Raw genomic sequence first — 23550 nt, 5'->3', positions numbered from 1 at the left:
CTAAAACTCTTCCTACCCTTGGTTTCCATGATACTACTCTCTTCTGGCAATCCTTTTACCTCCTTTTGTTTTCTTTTATAAGCAGATTTCATATTTGATTCTCCATTCTTTCACCACATGTACTCACTCTGATGTTATCATCCATAGCCATATATCTAGCCCCCGTCTCACTCCTGAGTTTTAGACTGCACTATCCACTACAATAGCCACTAGCCACATGTGGCAATTGAGCACTTGAAATGTGGTAAGACCGAATTGAGATGTCCCCTAAGTGTAAAATACATACTGGGTTTTGAAGACACAGTGTGAAAAAAGAATGTAGCTGGGCGCAGTGGCTCACGCCTGTAATCCCAGCATTTTGGGAGGCCGAGGCGGGTGGATCACGAGGTCAGGAGATCAAGACCATCCTGGCTAACACGGTGAAACCCCATCTCTACTAAAAATACAAAAAATTAGCCAGGCATAGTGGCGGTGCCTGTAGTCCCAGCTACTTAGGAGGCTGAGGCAGGAGAATGGTGTGAACCCGGGAGGCAGAGCTTGCAGTGAGCCGAGATCGCACCACTGCACTCCAGCCTGGAAGACAGCAAGACTCCATCTCAAAAAAAAAAAGAAAAAAGAATGTAAAACATCTTGGTAATGTTTATATTGATTGTACTTTTATATGATAATATTTAATATGTATTAGTTTAAATAAAAGGCATTACTAAAAATTAATTCTACCATTTTTTATTTTTCTAACATGACAATGGGAAAATTTTAAATAACATATGTAGCTCACATTATATTTCTATTTGACAGTCCTGGTCTAGAGCCACATCTATCAACAGTATACGTCTACTAGAATTCCTACAAATACCACAAATTTTGTATATCACAAACCTAACTCCTGCTCTCCAACCCCTTACACACAATTACATGAATATTAAGCTTTCCTTGTATTCTGTATTCCAATGAATGGTACCACCATCTGCTGGACAAGCCATAACTGCATTTACATAATCTCTTCCCTTGCCTGTTGTATCCCTATACGTGTCTATAGGATTTATGATCATTCTGACTACTGTCTATTTCCCTCATCAGATTATAAGTTAATTCATTATATTAACTCATCAGATTATAAGTTAATTAAACATAAGGGCATGTGTTTTTAACTGTTTCTACATTGTATAGCTAGATGATTAGTATATTGTAAATGCTGAGTAAATATTAAGAATTAATAGATGAAAGGTGATATTTTTTCACTCTTTTTTTGTAATAGCCTTATTCTGATCATGGAGTTCAAGCAACATATCACCAGGTTTATGCTCCAAGTGCCATCACTATGCCTGCGCCTGTGATGCAGCCTGAACCAATTAAAGTAAGAAGTTTGTTTTGACTTTTTACTTTGTTTTTCTTCCATTGTATTTCAAGTTTTCCAACTTTCTCTTCCAGAAAGGAACAGTTTTGGATATTTACATCACACTTGTGATCAGAAGTACAGAATTAGCAAACTCTTTCATGTGAAGGAAATATAATTCTAAATTAACTATTAACATTTTTTTATTTATTGTGGTAACATATGCAACTTAAAAATTTTCTATTTCAACCATTGTTAAGTGTACAATTCAGTGGCATTAATTACATTCACAATGCTATGCAACCATCACCATTGTTTCCAAACCTTTTCCTCACCCCAAGTTGAAACTCTGCGCCCATTAAGCAATAACTCTTCCTATGTGCTTCCTCTCAACCACTAGTCCCTGGTAACCTCTAATTTACTTTCTATCTATATGAATTTGCCTATTCTAGATATTTAATATACAGTACTCTGATTTTTATTATCTATGTTGATGACATGTGACATTTATGGGGAGGTAAAAACAATTAATGATCTCCTTTTCCAGTTTGGGAATCATGTTCATGCCTCCTTAGTCATATTCAGGCCAAAGAATGATAATCTAGTTATACCCATGTACATACTCAATATATTTTGACTATCTACTATGTACAGGGAATTCTTCCTATTCCCTTATGAACAAGTTTCTTGGTGAAACTCTTGCATCATCCCTTTAAGGAAATGAACTTTATCTGCAGTAAAGAGCCACAGACTGATCAACTGTTAAGATGGTAATATGAATCCTGCATACAGTGTACTTTGGTGAGGAAGGTAGGCGTAGTCTTTGCATTAAAATAATGGATATTAGCTATTTCACACTCATATTTATGTTCTGGCCCATCCTATGTGTTGAACTCAATACCAAGACAGTCTACTTTAAGGAGCCTCCTGATCTTCTCGTGTCCCTTCACCCCATTACCACTCACTGCCATTACCACTCACTGCATCCCTTCATTGGCTTTATCGCTATACACCAAACATGAAATAAAACCATAATTTTGACATATTGTCAAAACCTATAGTGTTACTAAACATTACTTATAGAGGCTTCATTTTTAGTATTGTTAGAAAATCTTCTAAAACAGACTTCTTCTGTCATTAACATTTATTCCAAATATACTTTTGCAGAAATGGCTGATGTTGCTATGCCATATTATGTAAGTGACAGTTATTTTCAGTTACTGAGAGAGGGCTATATCACAAGTGATGGAAATTGTGTAATTTATACAATTATACAAATTGAATAATTTGAATAGAGGATGGAGTGGTGGGTGGTATTTGGATAGGAAAAATTTCCAAAGGATGTTAATGTTAAACATTCTTAAAATTTAATTCTTCTAGTTTAAGAGTATATATTTCTCTAAATGTTCTTAGATCTGTGAGTAGGTAACATCAGAAATTGTATGGAGAAACTGGTATCTTACTCATTAATATAGTCATATAAAGATTACCAATTCTGGCCAAGTGTGGTGGCTCATGCCTGTAATCCCAGCACTTTGGGAGGCCAAGGTAGGAGGATTGCTTGAAGCCAGGAGTTTGAGAGCATAGTGAGACCCTGCCTCTACAAAATAAAAATTTTAAAAACTATCTGGGCATGGTGGTGCACCCCTATAGTGCTAACTACTCAGGAGGCTGAAGCAGGATGATCACTTGAGCCCAAAGGTTCAAGGTTACAGTGAGCTATGATCACGCCACTGCATTCTAGTTTGGGCAACAGAGTGAGACCATGTATATCTCTAAAATTTAAAAAAAAAAAAAATTACCAATTCCTCTTTTGTTAGAGATGGAAAAAAATAGACTTCCAAAGTCAAAACTGGAGCACAAGATAGTTATGTAGAATTTTGTGTTTCTCATTTTTATTTTTTAAGATTAAATGTTCTATGCATTTTATACTCAATATTTTTCTTTAGGTGACTTAGTGGCCCTCAATACAAAACGATACCCTACTCAGAGACAGAAACTGCAAAACCACTTCTGTAGTTTTCTAGAACTATATAATGCTGTAGAAATGCTTTAATATGCATGTATTACTATGTGGCAAATTATCTATTTTTATTTACAGTGCATTTGTATTATAACATGGAAATCTTAATATACAAATGTTGTTCTACATTATGAAACAATCTTTTTCTAGAACATATTACTAATATTAAAATATTAGTGAATGACATTTGAAACATTAGCCTTTTTTTACTTCCAATGCAAATTTTCTCTAGTACCAAAAATCTTGGTGACTTTTCAAATAGAAAGGTGGAAATATTCTTTGGAGGAGTTGTTGTTTTCATAAGCGTAAAACTCATTTTTAAAGCTCTAATGATTATAACTTTATGAATGTTAATTGAGAATATCCCAAAGTAGGAATTTCAGATGTCAAAATTATCTTGAAGCAACAAATCTATTCCATAAAATAGAAACCTTATGCAGGGTTCGAAGCACAAGTCTAACTGCTGTGAAGTACTGTTTACCAGAAACTACTCATTGACTGTAAGCCACAGCCTACATACTCTGTCAAATCAAATACAAAAATGAATAAATACAAAACAGACCAATATAGAGGTAACTAGATTAATATGATACTAATTAGGGCCATCATTCCCTAATTCAGCAGTAACATCTTATACAGAATCAAGTTTTAGGCCAGGTGTGGTAACTCACACCTGAACCCCAGCACTTTGGGAGGCCAAGGCAGGAGGATCACTTGAGCCAGGAGTTTGAGGCCAGCCTGGCAATATGGCGAGACCCCATCTCTAATTTTAAAAAAGAAATAAAAGAGAATTAAGTTTTAAAGTCAAAAAAAGCAAAACCACATAATGTCAACATTATCCCACTGAACTAGACTAGGAAGGAACAAAAGGAAAATCTGTGTTTCTGGGTATATGAACTATTATGTTTCTAAGATAAATATCAAATCCCAAGGTATGAAGGGTATAAGTGGAGAATTCTAAAGTGTTTTGGTTTTCTTACAGTGTTTTTACATTTTTGCATTAATATAAGCATCTACTAAAATTGTTCTTATATGGATTAAGTTCAATGTGTATTTCATTTAACTCCCATGTCTACTAACAATCGATGAAAACATATGGCTATTAAGGATCATCTTTACCCACTTGCCCAGGCTATAAGGAATTTCTTCTAATTAAAGTACTGATTGGACTTACATGAAAAACACAACTAATGGTCTACAAAGTATTATTCAGAAGTAAATTGGAGAGGGATCTGAACTACTACCACTATCTACTTCTAGTTCAGAGGCCCAGAGCGTGCACTTACCTAAAAATTAGCAACTATATCTACTTTACAAAAACATTCCACTACCAGTATCTTTTTCCCAACCATTTCCTCACTTGAGTATCATTAATACTTCTTATGAATCAATTTAGAGACTAAAATTGTCTTGTATTCTGAAAAACCTAGGAAGGACAAGTATAAAGCAATGTAATCTAGAGGGCAGAGGCAGGAAAAGCTCTGAATATATAAGGAGGGTATAAATTTTCATGTATGCTATATATAGTCAAACAATAGACAGCCTCAGATTCTCTAGAATAAGTTTTTTACTCATAAAGAACTAGGCAGGAGGAGCAAAAAATGCTCACCCACTTAGACATTAGAAATTGTGTAGGTTCTGTGTCTACCAAGCCTCCTTTTTGATGTAAGGACAGTAAGGAGAATCAAGTGTTCATGACACCAATTCTAATTGTCATGGGTAGATCCCCATTCAAGGATGAGTAAACAGAAAAGTATATATTATATGGATTCTGTGAAAAAAAATTGAATATGGCACTACATTGAAGGCAAGGATGAATAGTATAAATATGTATATATGTATAAGAACGTATGTATGAGAGGAAATTAAATACAATTTTTAAGATATATCCCATGTTCTCAGTAACAGATCTTTAAGAAACAATTGCAAACTGAAAAACAGGAAAAATGAAATGGTTGCTGGCTAGTGTAAGAAAATACTGCCCGAAAACTATTGACATGATGGAAAGAATCATATTTGCCTTTGTCATAAAGGACCAGTAGTCACAAAAGAAAATGAAATCCTTCATAGAAAAGGATATTTTTAATTCTTCCAGAATGTAAAAGAAAATAACATGAAAGATTAAATGATGAGATAAAATGCTAGAATAGAGAGAGCAGAGAGACAGGTCCAACCAAAAAATAGTAATTCTCAAGAAAAGAATACAGAATAAATGGAACAGAAAGAATGTGCAGAAATTTTAACAGCAAAACAAAATCAAAAACACTGTGACTTGAATTTACAAATCAAAAAAGGATTCATCATGCCTCAAGCAAAATTAATAAGAGGCAACCCATGCATAGATATTCTGGCAGTTATCTTTCCCCCATCATCCCATCCCACCAAACGTCCTTGGCCTTTTAACCTATTTTTTAACATTTTATTTTAAAATAATTTTACACTTACAGAAAGGTTGTAAAAATAATACATAGAGTTCATGTATCTCTTCACTCAATTTCTAATTTTAACAGCTTACATAATCGAAACAATTAGCAAAACCAAGAAATTAGCATTCATAAAGTACTGTTAAGTAAACTACAGACCTATTAAGTGAACTACAAACTTCACCATTTTTTTCACTTATGTTCTTTTTCTGTTCTAGGATCTAATCTAAGATCCTACATTAATTTTTCATGTCTCCTTATTCTCCACCAATCTGTGACATTTACATAGTCTTTTATTGTCTTTCATGACCTTGATTCTTTTTTTAAATACTGATTAGTTATTTTGTAGAACACTCTTCACTTTTGAGTTTGGCCTATGTTTTCTCTTAATTAGATAAAGGTTATGAATTTGGGACAATAATATCACAGAGGTGATATGCCCTTATCAGTGTGTCATATCAGGGGATATGAGATGCCAATATGTCTAATTACTGGCAGTGTTAACTTTGATCACTTTAAGCTTAAAAAGTAACTTGCCCACAGTAGCATAGTTGAGTAAGTGGCAGATCCAGGATTCTAATCCAAGCATGCTTTCTACCATAGAGAAAAAGTTTGCTGGTCTCTTAAATCCTTGAAGTGAAGATCACTGACAAACCATGCACAAAGAACTTCCCATTAGGATTTTAGTACCTCTCTCTTAACTATGACGTGCAGCCACGTTAGAAGAAAACCTCTAGAGTGAGAGAACAAAATAAACAGAAAAAAAGAAATTCATAAGAAACATACAATGCAGGGAGCAGAAGATAAGATCAAAGAAACTACAATTAATATCCTCTCCAAAATAGGCAAAAACTAATGAGAAGTGGTACATGCATAGACAGCCTGATACTTTTTCTCTCAAACATCTGTCCTTTTAATTTTTTTAGCCTTGCATTTTGAAATAATTTCAGATTTACTGAGAAGTTACAGAAATAATAGAGTTTCTGTATATCCTTCACCTACTTCATCCTTTGGCTAGAGGGCACTGGCACAGGAAATGAACATCAGTACAGTCGTCTAAACTATACACCTTATTCTAAAATGTCACTAGTTTTTCCACTAATGTGATGACTGAAATAAATTATGTGTGAGTTAAATATTACAGGCAAAAGTTTTCAGAAAGTAGAATCAAAAAAGACTGAGGTGAATAATAGAGAAAAGATAAAATTAGATTAATCCAAGAAGTCAAATATTTTTTAAATTGCAGAAAGAGGAATAGAGAAAAATCATTGGAGGAAATTATCAATAAATGAATACAAGAAAACTTCCTAGAAACTTAAGGACAAGAGTCTCTAAATTGAAAGGGCCTACCAACTACTTGCCACAATTACTGCAAAAGACTCACACTAAGGCCAATTATTGTGAAATTTCAGAATGGCAGGAATAATAGAAAAAATTCCAAAAGCTTTTAAAGAGAGAAAATAGATCACATTTCCCCTTGATCTTATGCATTTTTTAAATAAATTTTACAATAATTTTTACCTCAAATGTATCATGTAACCTGGAAATAATTATGTCTCAATGGTTCACTTTGTAAGAATGTTTACTGTATTTTTTGCAGTAATTTTCTGCTTTATTTTTCATTATTCAGACTTTAAATAGAATTCTTTTTTTTTAATTTTATTATTATTGTACTTTAAGTTTTAGGGTTCATGTGCACAATGTGCAGTTCATTACATATATATACATGTGCCATGTTGGTGTGCTGCACCCATTAACTCATCATTTAGCATTAGGTATATCTCCTAATGCTATCGCTCCCAACTCCACCCACCCCACAACAGTCCCTGGTGTGTGATGCTCCCCTTCCTGTGTCCATGTGTTCTCATTGTTCAATTCCCACCTATAAGTGAGAACATGCGGTGTTTGGTTTTTTGTCCTTGCAATAGTTTGCTGAGAATGATGGTTTCCAGCTTCATCCATGTCCCTACAAAGGACATGAACTCATCATTTTTTATGGCTGCATAGTATTCCATGGTGTATATGTACCACATTTTCTTAATCCAGTCTATCATAGGTGGACATTTGGGTTGGTTCCAAGTCTTTGCTATTGTGAATAGTGCCGTGATAAACATACATGTGCATGTGTCTTTATAGCAGCATGATTTATAATCCTCTGGGTATATACCCAGTAATGGGATGGCTGGGTCAAATGGTATTTCTAGTTCTAGATCCCCGAGGAATCACCACACTGACTTCCACAATGGTTGAACTGGTTTACAGTCCCACCAACAGTGTAAAAGTGTTCCTATTTCTCCACATCCTCTCCAGCACCTGTTGTTTCCTGACTTTTTAATGATCGCCATTCTAACTGGTGTGAGATGGTATCTCATTGTCGTTTTGATTTGCATTTCTCTGATGACCAGTGATGATGAGCATTTTAGCATGTGTTTTTTGGCTGCATAAATGTCTTCTTTTGAGAAGTGTCTGTTCATATCCTTTGCCCACTTTTTGATGGGGTTGTTTTTTTCTTGTAAATTTGTTGGAGTTCATTGTAGATTCTGGATATTAGACCTTTGTCAGATAAGTAGGTTGCAAAAATTTTCTCCCATTCTGTAGGTTGCCTGTTCACTCTGATGGTAGTTTCTTTTGCTGTGCAGAAGCTCTTTAGTTTAATTAGATCCCATTTGTCAATTTTAGCTTTTGTTGCCATGGCTTTTGGTGTTTTAGACATGAAGTCCTTGCCTATGCCTATGTCCTGAATGGTATTGCCTAGGTTTTCTTCTAGGGTTTTTATGGTTTTAGGTCTAATGTTTAAGTCTTTAATCCATCTTGAATTAATTTTTGTATAAGGTGTAAGGAAGGGATCCAGTTTCAGCTTTCTACATATGGCTAGCCAGTTTTCCCAGCACCATTTATTAAATAGGGAATCCTTTCCCCATTGCTTGTTTTTCTCAGGTTTGTCAAAGATCAGATAGTTGTAGATATGCGGCATTATTTCTGAGGGCTCTGTTCTGTTCCATTGGTCTGTATCTCTGTTTTGGTGCCAGTACCATGCTGTTTTGGTTACTGTAGCCTTGTAGTATAGTTTGAAGTCAGGTAGCGTGATGCCTCCGGCTTTGTTCTTTTGGCTTAGGATTGACTTGGTGATGCGGGCTCTTTTTTGGTTCCATATGAACTTTAAAGTAGTTTTTTCCAATTCTGTGAAGAAAGTCATTGGTAGCTTGATGGGGATGGCATTGAATCTATAAATTACCTTGGGCAGTATGGCCATTTTCACGATATTGATTCTTCCTACCCATAAGCATGGAATGTTCTTCCATTTGTTTGTATCCTCTTTTATTTCCTTGAGTAGTGGTTTGTAGTTCTCCTTGAGGAGGTACTTCACATCCCTTGTAAGTTGGTTCCTAGGTATTTTATTCTCTTTGAAGCAATTGTGAATGGGAGTTCACTCATGATTTGGCTATTTGTCTGTTATTGGTGTATAAGAATCCTTGTGATTTTTGCACATTGATTTTGTATCCTGAGACTTTGCTGAAGTTGCTTATCAGCTTAAGGAGATTTTGGGCTGAGACGATGGGGTTTTCTAGATATACAATCATGTCATCTGCAAACAGGGACAATTTGACTTCCTCTTTTCCTAATTGAATACCCTTTATTTCTTTCTCCTGCCTGATTGCCCTGGCCAGAACTTCCAACACTATGTTGAATAGGAGTGGTGAGAGAGGGCATCCCTGTCTTGTGCCAGTTTTCAAAGGGAATGCTTCCAGTTTTTGTACATTCAGTATGACATTGGCTGTGGGTTTGTCATAGATAGCTTTTATTATTTTGAGATATATCCCATCAATACCTAATTTATTGAGAGTTTTTAGCATGAAGAGTTGTTGAATTTTGTCAAAGGCCTTTTCTGCATCTATTGAGATAATCATGTGGCTTTTGTCTTTGGTTCTGTTTATATGCTGGATTACGTTTATTGATTTTCATATGTTGAACCAGCCTGGCATCCCAGGGATGAAGCCCACTTGATCATGGTGGATAAGCTTTTTGATGTGCTGCTGGATTTGGTTTGCCAGTATTTTATTGAGGATTTTTGTATCAATGTTCATCAAAGATATTGGTCTAAAATTCTCTTTTTTTGTTGTGTCTCTGCCAGGCTTTGGTATCAGGATGATGCTGGCCTCATAAAATGAGTTAGGGAGGATTCCCTCTTTTTCTACTGATTGGAATAGTTTCAGAAGGAATGGTACCACCTCCTCCTTGTACCTCTGGTAGAATTCGGCTGTGAATCCATCTGGTCCTGGACTTTTTTTGGTTGGTAAGCTATTAATTATTGCCTCAATTTCAGAGCCTGTTATTGGTGTATTCAGAGATTCAACTTCTTCCTGGTTTAGTCTTGGGAGGGTGTATGTGTCCAGGAATTTATCCATTTCTTCTAGATTTTCTAGTTTATTTGCGTAGAGGTGTTTATAGTATTCTCTGATGGTAGTTTCTATTTCTGTGGGAGCGGTGGTGATATCCCCTTTATCATTTTTTATTGCATCTATTTGATTCTTCTCTCTTTTCCTCATTAGTCTTGCTAGCAGTCTATCAATTTTGTTGATCTTTTCAAAACACCAGCTCCTGGATTCATTGATTTTTTGAAGGGTTTTTTGTGTCTCTATTTCCTTCAGTTCGCTCTGATCTTAGTTATTTCTTGCCTTCTGCTAGCTTTTGAATGTGTTTGCTCTTGCTTCTCTAGTTCTTTTAATTGTGATGTTAGGGTGTCAATTTTAGATCTTTCCTGCTTTCTCTTGTGGGCATTTAGTGCTATAAATTTCCCTCTACACACTGCTTTGAATGTGTCCCAGAGATTCTGGTATGTTGTGTCTTTGTTCTCATCGGTTTCAAAGAACATCTTTATTTCTGCCTTCATTTCATTATGTACCAAGTAGTCATTCAGGAGCAGGTTGTTCAGTTTCCATGTAGTTGAGCGATTTTGAGTGAGTTTCTTAATCCTGAGTTCTAGTTTGATTGCATTGTGGTCTGAGAGACAGTTTGATATAATTTCTGTTCTTTTACATTTGCTGAGGAGAGCTTTACTTCCAACTATGTGGTCAATTTTGGAATAGGTGTGGTGTGGTGCTGAAAAAATATATATTCTGTTGATTTGGGGTGCAGAGTTCTGTAGATGTCTATTAGGTCCGCTTGGTGCAAAGCTGAGTTCAATTCCTGGATATCCTTGTTAACTTTCTGTCTCATTGATCTGTCTAATGTTGACAGTGGGGTTTTAAAGTCTCCCATTATTATTGTGTGGGAGTCTAAGTCTCTTTGTAGGTCACTAAGGACTTGCTTTATGAATCTGGGTGCTCCTGTATTGAGTGCATATATATTTAGGATAGTTAGCTCTTCTTGTTGAATTGATCCCTTTACCGTTATGTAATGGCCTTCTTTGTCTCTTTTGATCTTTGTTGGTTTAAAATCTGTTTTATCCGAGACTAGGATTGCAACCCCTGCCTTTTTTTGTTTTCCATTTGCTTGGTAGATCTTCCTCCATCCCTTTATTGTGAGCCTATGTGTGTCTCTGCACGTGAGATGGGTTTCCTGAATACAGCACACTGATGGGTCTTGACTCTTTATCCAATTTGCCAGTCTGTGTCTTTTAATGGGAGCATTTAGTCCATTTACATTTAAGGTTAATATTGTTATGTGTGAATTTGATCCCGTCATTATGATGTTAGCTGGTTATTTTGCTCATTAGTTGATGCAGTTTCTTCCTAGCCTTGATGGTCTTTACAGTTTGGCATGTTTTTGCAGTGGCTGGTACCGGTTGTTCCTTTCCATGTTTAGTGCTTCCTTCAGGAGCTCTTTTAGGGCAGGCCTGGTGGTGACAAAATCTCTCAGCATTTGCTTGTCTGTAAAGTATTTTATTTCTCCTTCACTTATGAAGCTTAGTTTGGCTGGATATGAAATTCTGGGTTGAAAATTCTTCTCTTTAAGAATGTTGAATATTGGCCCCCACTCTCTTCTGGCTTGTAGGGTTTCTGCCAAGAGATCAGCTGTTAATCTGATGCGCTTCCCTTTGTGGGTAACCCGACCTTTCTCTCTGGCTGCCCTTAACATTTTTTCCATCATTTCAACTTTGGTGAATCTGACAATTATGTGTCTTGGAGTTGCTCTTCTCGAGGAGTATCTTTGTGGCGTTCCCTGTATTTCCTGAATTTGAATATTGGCCTGCCTTGCTAGATTGGGGAAGTTCTCCTGGATAGTATCCTGCAGAGTGTTTTCCAACTTGGTTCCATTCTCCCCATCACTTTCAGGTACACCAATCAGACGTAGATTTGGTCTTTTCACATAGTCCCATATTTCTTGGAGGCTTTGTTCGTTTCTTTTTATTCTTTTTTCTCTAAACTTCTCTTCTCTCTTCATTTCATTCATTTAGTCTTCCATCACTGATACCCTTTCTTCCAGTTGATCGCATCAGCTACTGAGGCTTGTACACTCATCACGTAGTTCTCGTGCCGTGGTTTTCAGCTCCATCAGGTCCTTTAAGGACTTCTCTGCATTGGTTATTCTACTTAGCCATTCATCTAATTTTTTTTCAAGGTTTTTAACTTCTTTGCCATTGGTTCAAACTTCCTCCTTTAGCTCGGAGTAGTTTGATCTTCTGAAGCCTTCGTCTCTCAACTCGTCAAAGTCATTCTCCATCCAGCTTTATTCCATTGCTGGTGAGGAGCTGCGTTCCTTTGGAGGAGAGGTGCTCTGATTTTTAGAGTTTCCAGTTTTTCTGCTCTGTTTTTTCCCCATCTTTGTGGTTTTATCTACCTTTAGTCTTTGATGATGGTGACGTACAGATGGGTTTTTGGTGTGGATGTCCTTTCTGTTAGTTTTCCTTCTAACAGACAGGACCCTCAGCTGCAGGTCTGTTGGAGTTTGCTAGAGGTCCACTCCAGACCCTGTTTGCCTGGGTATCAGCAATGGTGTCTGCAGAACCGCAGGTTTTCGTGATCCGCGAATGCTGCTGTCTGATCGTTCCTCTGGAAGTTTTGTCTCAGAGGAGTACCCGGCCGTGTGAGGTGTCAGTCCGCCCCTACTGCGGGGTGCCTCCCAGTTAGGCTACTCAGGGGTCAGGGACCCACTTGAGGAAGCAGTCTGCCTGTTCTCAGATCTCAAGCTGTGTGCTGGGAGAACCACTACTCTCTTCAAAGCTGTCAGACAGGGACATTTAAGTCTGCAGAGGTTACTGCTGCCTTCTGTTTGTCTGTGCCCTGTCCCCAGAGGTGGACACTACAGAGGCAGGCAGGCCTCCTTGAGCTGTGGTGGGCTCCACCCAGTTCGAACTTCCAGGCCACTTTGTTTACCTACTCAAGCCTCAGTAATGGCAGGCGCCCCTCCCCCAGCCTCGCTGCTGCCTTGCAGTTTGATCTCAGACTGCTGTGCTAGCAATGAGGGAGGCTCCATGGGCATAGGACCCTCCGAGCCAGGTGCAGGATATAATCTCCTGGTTTGCCGTTTGTTAAGCCCGTTGGAAAAGTGCAGTATTAAGGTGGGAGTGACCCGATTTTCCAGGTGCCGTCTGTCACCCCTTTCTTTGACTAGGAAAGGGAATTCCCTGACCCCTTGTGCTTCTTGGGTGAGGCGATGCCTCACCCTGCTTCAGCTCACACATGGTGCACTGCACCCACTGTCCCGCACTCCCCAGTGAGATGAACCCGGTACCTCAGTTGGAAATGCAGAAATCACCCGTCTTCTGTGTCGCTTACGCTGGGAGCTGTAGACTGGAGCTGTTCCTATTCGGCCATCTTGGCTCCACCCCACTTTAAATAGAATTCTGTGAATTTGAGTTAGTTTCTCTGTGTACAACTAAGTCAGATAAAATACATTCAGATAAAATTCCATTCCATACATTTTCTTTGCCATTCTTTCTTAAGTGCTTTAGACCTTAGGTATATCATTCATGAACCAGTGTTATTTAAGTGTTGTATTTTTTGTTTATATTTAAACTTCAAAATAATAGCAAATTTTAAAGTATTTGTACATTGCAGAACACTTTATCTTTGCAGAATAAATTCTTTCTGCAATGAGATATTCCTAACCCAAACTGTATTAGCTCTTCATTGCAATGGGAAAATAGCTGCCTATTTCTTCTTGTAAACCTTTAAGGAAGAGTTCTTCATTGTCATCCTGGAAATTTAAACCAAGGTTTATTTAAAAGCCTCCTCATTCAACTTTAAAGTTTGGTCAAATAATTTTTACTTAAAAAATATTTATAGGATATCTTTTCTATTCCATACTGTCAATTTTGTCTTATTCATATAATGCTTATATGAGCTGGAGATTACCTCAGTTCCCTTTATTTTCACTTCCTATATTGACTTTTGGTAAGTTTTTTTCTCATTTTTGAATGCTGCTCCTTAAGTAAGTTTCTTAAAAATAAGGAAAAGGAATAAAAAATCAGATCAGTGTGTTTATCCTTCTAATCTGGAAAAAAAAGTATGTATTTAATTGGAGGATGATATTACAACTATAGCTAAAATAGGCTGGCACAGACATCCATGCCTGTAATCCCGGCAATGTGGGAGGCCAAGGTGGGCAGATCACTTGAGGCCAGGAGTTCGAGACCAGCCTGACCAATACAACGAAACCCTGCCTCTACTAAAAATACAAAAAAAAAAAATTAGCTGGGTGTGGTGGTGCATGTCTGTAATCCCAGCAACTCGGGAGGCTGAGGCATGAGAATCACTTGAACCCAGGAGGCAGAGCTTTCAGTGAGCCAATATCATGCCAATGCACTGCCTCCTGGGCGACAGAACAAAACTCTGTCAAAAAAAAAAAAAAACTGTAGCTAAAATAAAACTTTACTTAAGGATTTAAGTTATTATTGCCATTTCTGTTACATATTGCTATGTACTGTCAAATCTGGCAGAATCTTCATGTATTATGGGCCATTAGTTAACTCTATAAATCACATAAGTTGCCCTTTACATAGAAATAACATATGGGCTCTACCATATGACAAGCCTTAAGTAAGAGCTCATTCTCAGTAGTTCATCAAACATCCATTGAGCATGACATTTGAAGAATAATTTTGCAGTGATGTAAATACAATTAATAAGACCTTACCCTCAAGATAACTTTCAACTTTCTTCATGACCTGAGCCCATAGTTTTCTTGTAACTTTAACTGTTACTTTAGAATTGTTAATGGCTATTTCCTTTAAATATGGCAAAATTCAGTGCCAACATGTACTTTTTATTGAAACTGACAGGACCTAAGTTAAATTACCTTGTTTTGGAAAGAAGTAAAAGAAATAAATGAGGGGAATATCAATGGATCCTCTCTAGGATATCAGGTTAAGTGATATATACTATAATGTACATTTCTAAAAGTTATTATGTGAACATTTGTGACTCAAAGGGTATCACTTTTCTATTTTGAAATGAATAAAAACTATTAGTCAGCAACAAGGCAAGGATGTCCCCTCATCATTTTTTTAACTAACAGTAAAACACAGAATATATAGAGATTTAACTTAACCATGGTAACAAGTGCACAAATACTTATTTTCCTAAATATCTAAACATGTATCTAGTTAATCCTGTTCTTTGTAGTCTCAAAAGCACCAGTATTTTATAGCTTCTTTCTCTCAAGGTTTCTATTAAACTTATCATTTCTGATTTGAACTTTCATTTAATTAAAGTGAATCCAATATATTTAAGCCTGGTAATAAATTATTCCCACATTATAAAGTTGTCTTAGTTCAGGCTGCTATAACAGCTATATCATAAACTGGGTAGCTTATGCAACAAACATTTATTTCTCAAAGTTTTGGAGACGAAAAGGTTGGAAAGTCCAACACTGAGGTGCTGGGAGGTCTGGTATCTGTTAAGGACTGACTTCCTGGTTTGCTGATGTCTGTCTTCTCATTTCTGCAAGGTGAAAAGCAGAGATAGCAGAAGCAAGCTCTTTCCTGTCTCTTCTTAAAAGGGCAGTAATCCCATTCATGAGAGCTCACCCTCATGACCTAATTACCTCCCAAAGATTCCACCTCCAAATGCCATCACACTGGGGACTGGGCTTTAACATATGAACTTGGCTGGGACACAAACATTCAGTCCATAGCAAGAATATATTCACCCTATGCACTTAAAGCACCTTATTAAGGTTTCCTTTCATAGTATATCAGAAGTTCTCAGCCTGAAAATTTCTTTCCAGACTGGAAAGTTAAACCGGGGGTCACAAAAGGGCCCAATACCAAATGTTTTCAGTTTTACAGGCTTAAATACATAGTTGCTATCAAAACTACCCAACTCTGCCATTGTAGCATGAAAGTAGCCATAGACATAACAGAAACAACGAGAAAGGCTGTGTTCCAGTAAAACTTTATCTATAACATAGGTGATGAGCCAGATTTGGCCTGCTGTCCATAGTTTTATGACCCTTGAGTTAATCCATTAACAGGTTAATGTATCCTCTTAAAGTATAATATGAAATATAGCAGAAATTCATTTGTTATAATTTCATTTTTAATTATATCTTTTAAATCTACTTTTTAGTTTAACATGGATTATCTGACCCTGAGCCTCTGGGCTGTTTTGATATTTACATTTGCCATAAGCCCTTCCTAGCCAAAATACTTAAGTGGGGGGAAAGTGTAAGTAAAAGGTAATTTGAGATATTCATTCATTACTGTGTAAGGATGAGTATTGATTGATACAGTATTCTGAGTAAATCTTACACTTCTTTTATAGGGAAAAATCTTACTGTTTTATTTTCATATCCAATTATGGTTTTCCATTCTTAGTTTGAGCACTTACTTTCCTTGCATTCTGAGTCTATCATTCCTTCTAATTGAACATTCTTTTCTCCTTTTACCTAATGTTTTTTCTTTTCCCTTAGAACCTAGACTACATGGATAGGCACTGTACTTTTCATGACATAAAATTCAACTTATGAAACCTTAATCTCTTACAGAATAGATTTTTAAACATTCTTTAGATAACATCTTCCTCTACTTTCAGGACATATGATGAGAGCAGGTAGCAGGATTTTGTATTCTACGCATCATTAACATTTTTAATTTATCTGTCTTAGAAAGGTGTGGGGGAGAAATATAGGGGTATCTTTTTTATTCCATATGAAATTATTTCATATGAAATTGTTTCTTCAATATTGCAATCTATTCAAACTACTCATCTTAAGATATATTACCAAGATATATTTGGCAGCTTCTTATTAGCCAAATGCCAAGGGTCTTGTGCTAGTCCATGTCCTCTTAGATTTTCTTTAATTCAATACTGTCAACTAGCCTGTCCTCAACTCTTATTATTCCTAAGATGTGACTCTCTTTCTTTGCCTTCAGTTTGATCTTTCAATGTCTCTTTAAGAAATATATTTCTTCCTCTCTTATCAACTACTAATTATAGCACAATTCTCTTTGTCCTCTAAACTGTCTTTCTACGGGAGTTTTCTAAGTCTGTTGTAAAAGAAGTCAAAAGCAGTCTTGTATAATCAGAACCCTTCTTCCAGACTGTCTAATGTCAATTTGGCAGTGCATCTTCTATGTCTTCTCCATCATTGTCTGGTACTAGTTCAGAAGCAGTCATCTCCATCAAGTTGTCTTTTGTAAATTCCTCTGGTGTAGTGTCTATTAGCTCTTTAATTTTTCTAAAATCTGTATCTTGAAACCATTCACCCTCCACCATTTTTGCCATATCCATAATCTCTTTCATGATTTCCTTGATTGGCTCTGTTGTAAATCCTGTGAAGTTATTTACAACATCTAGACACAGTTTTCTCCAGTAGGAATTTATTATTTCAGGCTTGATGGTTTTCACAGCTTTTTCTATAACAATGGCACCTTCAATGCTGTAATCCCTCGGACTTGCATGATGTTCTCTCTTTTGAGATTCTCTTCCATAGCATTGACAATTCTCTCCGTAGAATATCATGTGTAATGAACCTTAGAGGTCCTTATGACCCTCTGAGGTTGAATTAGACGCACTGTGTTTAGGGACAAGTAGACCACTTTGATGCCTTCAGTGCAAAAGTCTGGCATCTGGTGTTTATGTTTTCCCTTCAAGACTCAGTTATTAGTAGCTTTATAGATAAGGGCAGTACTGATCATAAACCTGACTGCATTTGCACAAAACACTAGAGTTAGCCTCTACCTTCCTGCCTTAAATCCTGGTGCTTGCTTCTCTTCCTTATTAATAAAGTCCTTTGCAGTATTTTTTTTTTAATAAGGCACTTCTGTCTGCATTAAAAACTTGTTTAGGCAGATATCCTTTTTCCTCAATGATTTTCTTAATGGCATCTTGGAACTCATCTGCTGCCTTTTGGGAGCTGTTTCTCCTGTTATCTTGACATTTTTTAAGCCAAACCTCTTTCTAAAATGATCAAACCACCCTTTAGTGGCATTAAATTATCTAGCTTTAAATCCTTCACCTTCCTTTTGCTTTAAGTTATCATATAATGACTTTGCTTTTTCTCGAATCATATTAGAGTCTATAGGAATGCCTTTCTTATCTTAGCAATCCCACATCCACATAAAATCCATATTTTCCAATACAAGATAAAAAGATATTATTTTACAAAAAGTGCAAGGTGTTTGTGCCTGCTGGCATAGTTGCAGCAATGCCTTCATGAATTTCCTTTTTTTTTTTTTTTTTTTTTTACAGCGGTCCTTACACTGGATTCATTTGTCTTGAAATGGTGGGCACCCTCAGCTGCAGATCTCAATCTGCAGTATATGTCAAGCAATTCAACTTTTTCTTGTAATGTCATGACTTTGCTTCTTGGGAGCACTTCCTGCATCACTAGTAGCATTTCATAAGGGTCCTATGGTGTTATTCAAGGTTTACTGTGTTGCACTAAACACGAGAAATATGCAAAAACTGAGAGACATTAAATTTTACTTTGATATGCATTTTACTGGAGAGGTGAACTGCTCACGCAGAGATGATTATCATCACACAGTATTTTAAGCAGACACAACACTTGAGCTCACCATTTGAGCTTACTACAATAGTAACAGGAAGTGGCTATGAAATTTTTACAGTAGTATAGTATGTACTACAGTAAATTTTACGAAGTAAATTTTATGATATAGTACTGCATCTTTACATTTCTCTCAACTGCAAATGGCACCATGTCTATGTGTGTAGAAGTTATGATAAATTTCAACTTTTTATTAAATATTTGTGTATATTTTATGGTAGTAAATGATAGAATGACCCTACATATATTTTATGCACTCATGACATGCCTAACTTTAAAAGTGCCTTATTAACTTTTTCAGTATTTCTAGGCAGTACAGCTCATCTGCGAGTTTTTTCAAATTGTTGCAAATCTCCAAAGAGTTTTCTGATATATTTATTGAAAAAACTTCACATATAAGTGGCCAGGCGCAGTGGCTCATGCCTGTAATTCCAGCACTTTGGGAGGCCAAGGTAGGGGAATCACTTCAGGCCAGGAGTTCAAGACCATCCTGGCCAACATGGCAAAACCCTGTCTCTACTAAAAATACAAAAATTAGCCAGGAATGGTGGTACATGCCTGTAATCCCAACTACTCAGGTGGCTGAGGCATGAGAATCGCTTGAGCCCAGGAGGCAGAGGTTGCAATGAGCTGAGATCATGCCATTGCACTCCAGCCTGGGCAAAAGAATGAGACTGTCTCAGACAAAAACTTCACATATATTTAATAAATGCACCCATGCAGTTCAAACCCATGTTGTTCAAGGGTCAGCTGTATTAATCTCTCTCCACTGCCAAATCCCTTTTCAAAGCTCTATTACTGCCTAATGGGATTACTATATATTTCTTTTCTTTTTTTGAGATGGAGTCTTGCTCTGTCGCCCAGGCTGGAATGCAGTGGCGCGATCTTGGCTCACTGCAAGCTCTGCCTCCCAGGTTCAAGTGATTCTCCTGCCTCGGCCTCCCAAGTAGCTGGGACTGCAGGTGCACGCCACCATGCCTGGCTAATTTTTCTATTTTTGGTAGAGACAGGGTTTCACCATATTGCCCAGGCTAGTCTTGAATTCCTGACCTCGTGATCTATCTGCTCAGCCTCCCAAAGTGCTGGGATTACAGGCGTAAGCCACGGCGCCCAGCCTGGGATTACTATATATTTCTTCAAGACTTCTACATCTTCACTTTCCATCTTTTAGTCATACATAAAATCTGAATTTAGTTTTTTATCCGACATCAATTTTTCCATTTTCCCCTCTTATCACTCTCATCAACTTTTAGCCACACTCTTACCATTAAATATTATATTCTCTGACCGGGCACAGTGGCTCATGCCTGTAATCCCAGCACTTTGGGAGGCCGAGGTGAGTGGATCACCTGAGGTCAAGAGTTTGATACTAGCCTGAGCAACACAGTGAAACCCCGTCTCTACTAAAAATTCAAAAATTAGCCAGGCATGGTAGCATGCACCTGTAGTCCCAGCTACTCATGAGGCTGAGACAGGAGAATTGCTTGAACCTGGAAGGCGGAGGTTGCAGTGAGCTGAGATCACGCCACTACACTCCAGCCTGGGCAATAGAGTGAGATATATTCTCTCATTTTCCCATATTTATCAACCTAAATTATTCATATATTAATATACTGAAGTTAGCACTGCTCCCTGTTCTCTCTAGCACATTGAGCCTTTAACCAAGTAATTTCACATACATAAAACAGTTTGACTTCATATATCTTTATTTCTCCTGAGAGGACCAGTGTATACTGGGTTACAGCCAATAATCTCTAAGTAGTTAACTAGGTATGAATGGCTGTGTATTAACATAGTAGATTTTATTCATTCAGCAAATGCTTATTGAGCACCTACCTTGTGTTTGCCATTATTGTAGACACTGGGAATACAGCTATGAACATTAGTAAATGGTACTGGATGGTATTAAACAGGCCAGGGAAATCTAGGCCAGTCTGTAGAGTTTGGTTTTAGCAAACCCAACAAATTTGAGCCACTAAAGCCATGTTGCCTCCAATATGGCACCCACTAGCCACATGAGGCTATTGAATTTCAATTTTAAATTAATTTAAATTAAATTAAAAATTCAGTTCCTGAGTTGCAACTAACCACATTTCAAGTGCTAAATAGCCACATGGGACTAGTGGCCACCATACTTGTTAGTGTAGACGTAAAACATTCCCATCAGCGTTGACCATTCTATTGGACAGCACTGCTCTAGAGACAGTGGAACAAATATGGAAAATTTTGAGCCTATCCAAAATTTAAAATATGTCTTAGGATAGCATGATTCCCTAAATTAGGAGCTGGCCTAGGCCCAAATTGCCAAAAAGGTAGTAGTAACTAGGTTGATTCTTTGACCCAAACTAGTATGAACAACAACAACAAAAAATCCCAGGATGACACAGGTATATGGAATTCTTCTGAATTATACAGCATAAGTACCTGTATGCCTGTCCTACTTATGCCCACTTAAAGGATACTTTTGGGTTTTGGACAGCGTTCTAAATAGCCTCCTGCCAAAAACACTATTCCCCTTTTAAAAACAAGTTTTTAAGACCCACCTAATAGAAGGAAATGTTGTAACTCGTAATCTGTGCTGACCCATCCCTCATTTTATTTACTCAACATTTATACTGTAACACTAGACTAGAGATTGTCTAATATAGATTCTAAGCTCTCAGAGAGCAGGTTTTCCTGAGTTCTGGAGCCCTCCTAATTGCTAGCCTCTCACTTTGTAACATTCTAATTTAATTGGTACCAAGGTTCTGCAAATATTTAGTGAATGTTGATTGATGGTCTGCACTCATCTGTTCTAACTTATCTTTTTTTTTCCATTCAGTCTTCCTGATCTATATTTTCTCTTTACTTAACAGACAGTGTGGAGCATTCATTATTAAGACAATTGGGCAGCTCTAGTCCAGCTCAACTGATTTCTTGTCCAATGATCCTTGCATGGCCGAGATCCAGCTTCAACGAACCAGCTAGAAGCTGCCCGTTGTGAAACTTAGTGTTAGTTAATACCTCACCATACTCAGTTATTCCACTATAAGCTGTCTAAATTTGATGAAATTTGCTTTTTCAGGTGTTCTACAAAATTATTTAGGTAGATGTGGCATGTTGGTTTTTTATGTGCTAACCTAACTGTAATGACCTTTTCTACAACATGTTTTATCCATTCCATAAATAATAACCACATTGGGAATAGTGAGGTGTCTTTTATTTTCTCCGCTTTGTGTTATTTTTTCTTATCAAACAATTAGATGTTATGTTTCATATTATTTGATATTTATTTTCATATTTAGGATAAGAATCATTTTTAATTATAATACTTTTAATACTTTCATATATTTTACAACAGTATACTATTTAATATTAATGACAATTCTATTTTTGCTTTGCTGTTTTGTCATTTAATATGCTTTTGTCTAATTTTTAATTCATTTATTACTGTTACTCATTTAATTTTGCATCTGCCATGGTTTTCAGAATCTGAATAGTATTTATACTTCTTTTTATAACATTTTCCAAATATTAGAAATACCATCAACATGATCAATATTCTTGCCTTTTCATGTAATTTGACTATATTAAATTTTTTCTGCAATGTTTGAGACAATATTGAAATCTTCCTATAACATAATTTATTTGGTATCAAATTTTATAAAATATGGATCCACCTTTGGAATTTTGATAAAAGAAGGGTTCATCTCTGACATGATCCCATAACATTGACTGAAATTCCACCAAATTACTGTTCTTTGAATGCTTTAATCCTTAAACCTTTTCTTCTGATATGCAACCAATATATTCAATTATATATGTGATTAATTTTTAAAAGGCCAATTGTTTTCATAAAATGCAAAACTATTTTTTACACCAAAGGAAAATTTTAGATCCTGATTCTAAATCCGATTTTTACTATAAAATTGGAAAATAGATGGGAGGGGTGTCATTCATTGTTCAAAAGGTACAGAACAAATCATAGGGGTTTTTAATCTCTAAAATTTCTACAGTAGTACAGGAAATATTCCTCTTTACATTCATTTGCAGTTCTTTCACTGACCTCCTAATTTTAGGTGGAGGGGGCAGGGGGAGCCAAGTTGGTATTACCCTAATAAATCTATCTCTTTCCTCCCCTGTTTCTACCCCAAATGTATTCCATGCTCAGCAGCAGCAGTAGAAATAATAGGATATAGATCACAAAGGTTTTTCTGGTGAGTCAAATAGGGTGTTTTCTTTTGAAACTGTAATGAATATGTTTGCCAGTCAAATGGTTTCATGAGAACAGTAGAATCTTATGAATGTATACTAGCATACAAGGATCTCAAATACATTATTCTCAGTTTTAGGAATGTAAATAGATTAAGTCCCACAATGAAATTTCAAAAGTTTTTGTTCAGTAAGTAAAAAATTACTAACCACGATGTTCAAGATTTTCTTTTAATAGCACTATCCTTGAGAACCAAAAAGTTTATGTTTTGATTTTCAAATGTTAAACAAGATGCTAAACAAATCCTGGACTGTTAATAAAAATTAATGATGTATTATTGGATAAGGAATTTTGATGATAATTGATACCCAAGTGTGTTTCTTCCACAACTATATAGATTATATGCATACACATAAATACATGTTTATATACATATATACACACACATATATAATTTATACATATGCACTTTCTTAGAATTTAGCTTTATCTTGAGAAGCTACTAAAAATTTCGGAGTTTGACAATCTGAATAAATGGAGGATATCATTCAGCCTTCTTCATGGCCTAGCTTAATAGCCCAAACATGTTACTTTTTTTTTTTTTTTTTTTAAGAGACAGTCT

The 23550-nt window shown here is 36.4% G+C and overlaps 1 protein-coding gene across 8 annotated transcripts in view; it reads left to right on the top strand.

Annotated features, from left to right (window-relative positions):
* BOLL (boule homolog, RNA binding protein) overlaps positions 1 to 23292 on the top strand; it is a 64348-nt gene extending 41056 nt beyond the window's left edge. For 4 of the 8 annotated variants that reach the window (XM_054478385.1, XM_054478388.1, XM_054478392.1 and 1 more), the window contains 2 exons: positions 1259 to 1357; positions 21596 to 23281. In XM_054478385.1, coding sequence (XP_054334360.1) covers positions 1259 to 1357; positions 21596 to 21634 — 138 coding nt within the window. In that variant the 3' untranslated portion in view covers positions 21635 to 23281. Of the gene's footprint in view, positions 1 to 1258; positions 1358 to 3285; positions 3550 to 9914; positions 10077 to 21591 lie in introns of those variants that run through there. The other 4 variants (XM_054478386.2, XM_054478389.1, XM_054478387.1 and 1 more) reach the window with 4 other exon arrangements.
* Positions 23293 to 23550: the final 258 nt, after the last annotated feature.

Source organism: Pongo pygmaeus, chromosome 11 (assembly GCF_028885625.2).
Source record: "Pongo pygmaeus isolate AG05252 chromosome 11, NHGRI_mPonPyg2-v2.0_pri, whole genome shotgun sequence".
NCBI lineage: Eukaryota > Metazoa > Chordata > Mammalia > Primates > Hominidae > Pongo > Pongo pygmaeus.
This window is presented reverse-complemented; position numbering and strand designations above follow the sequence as displayed.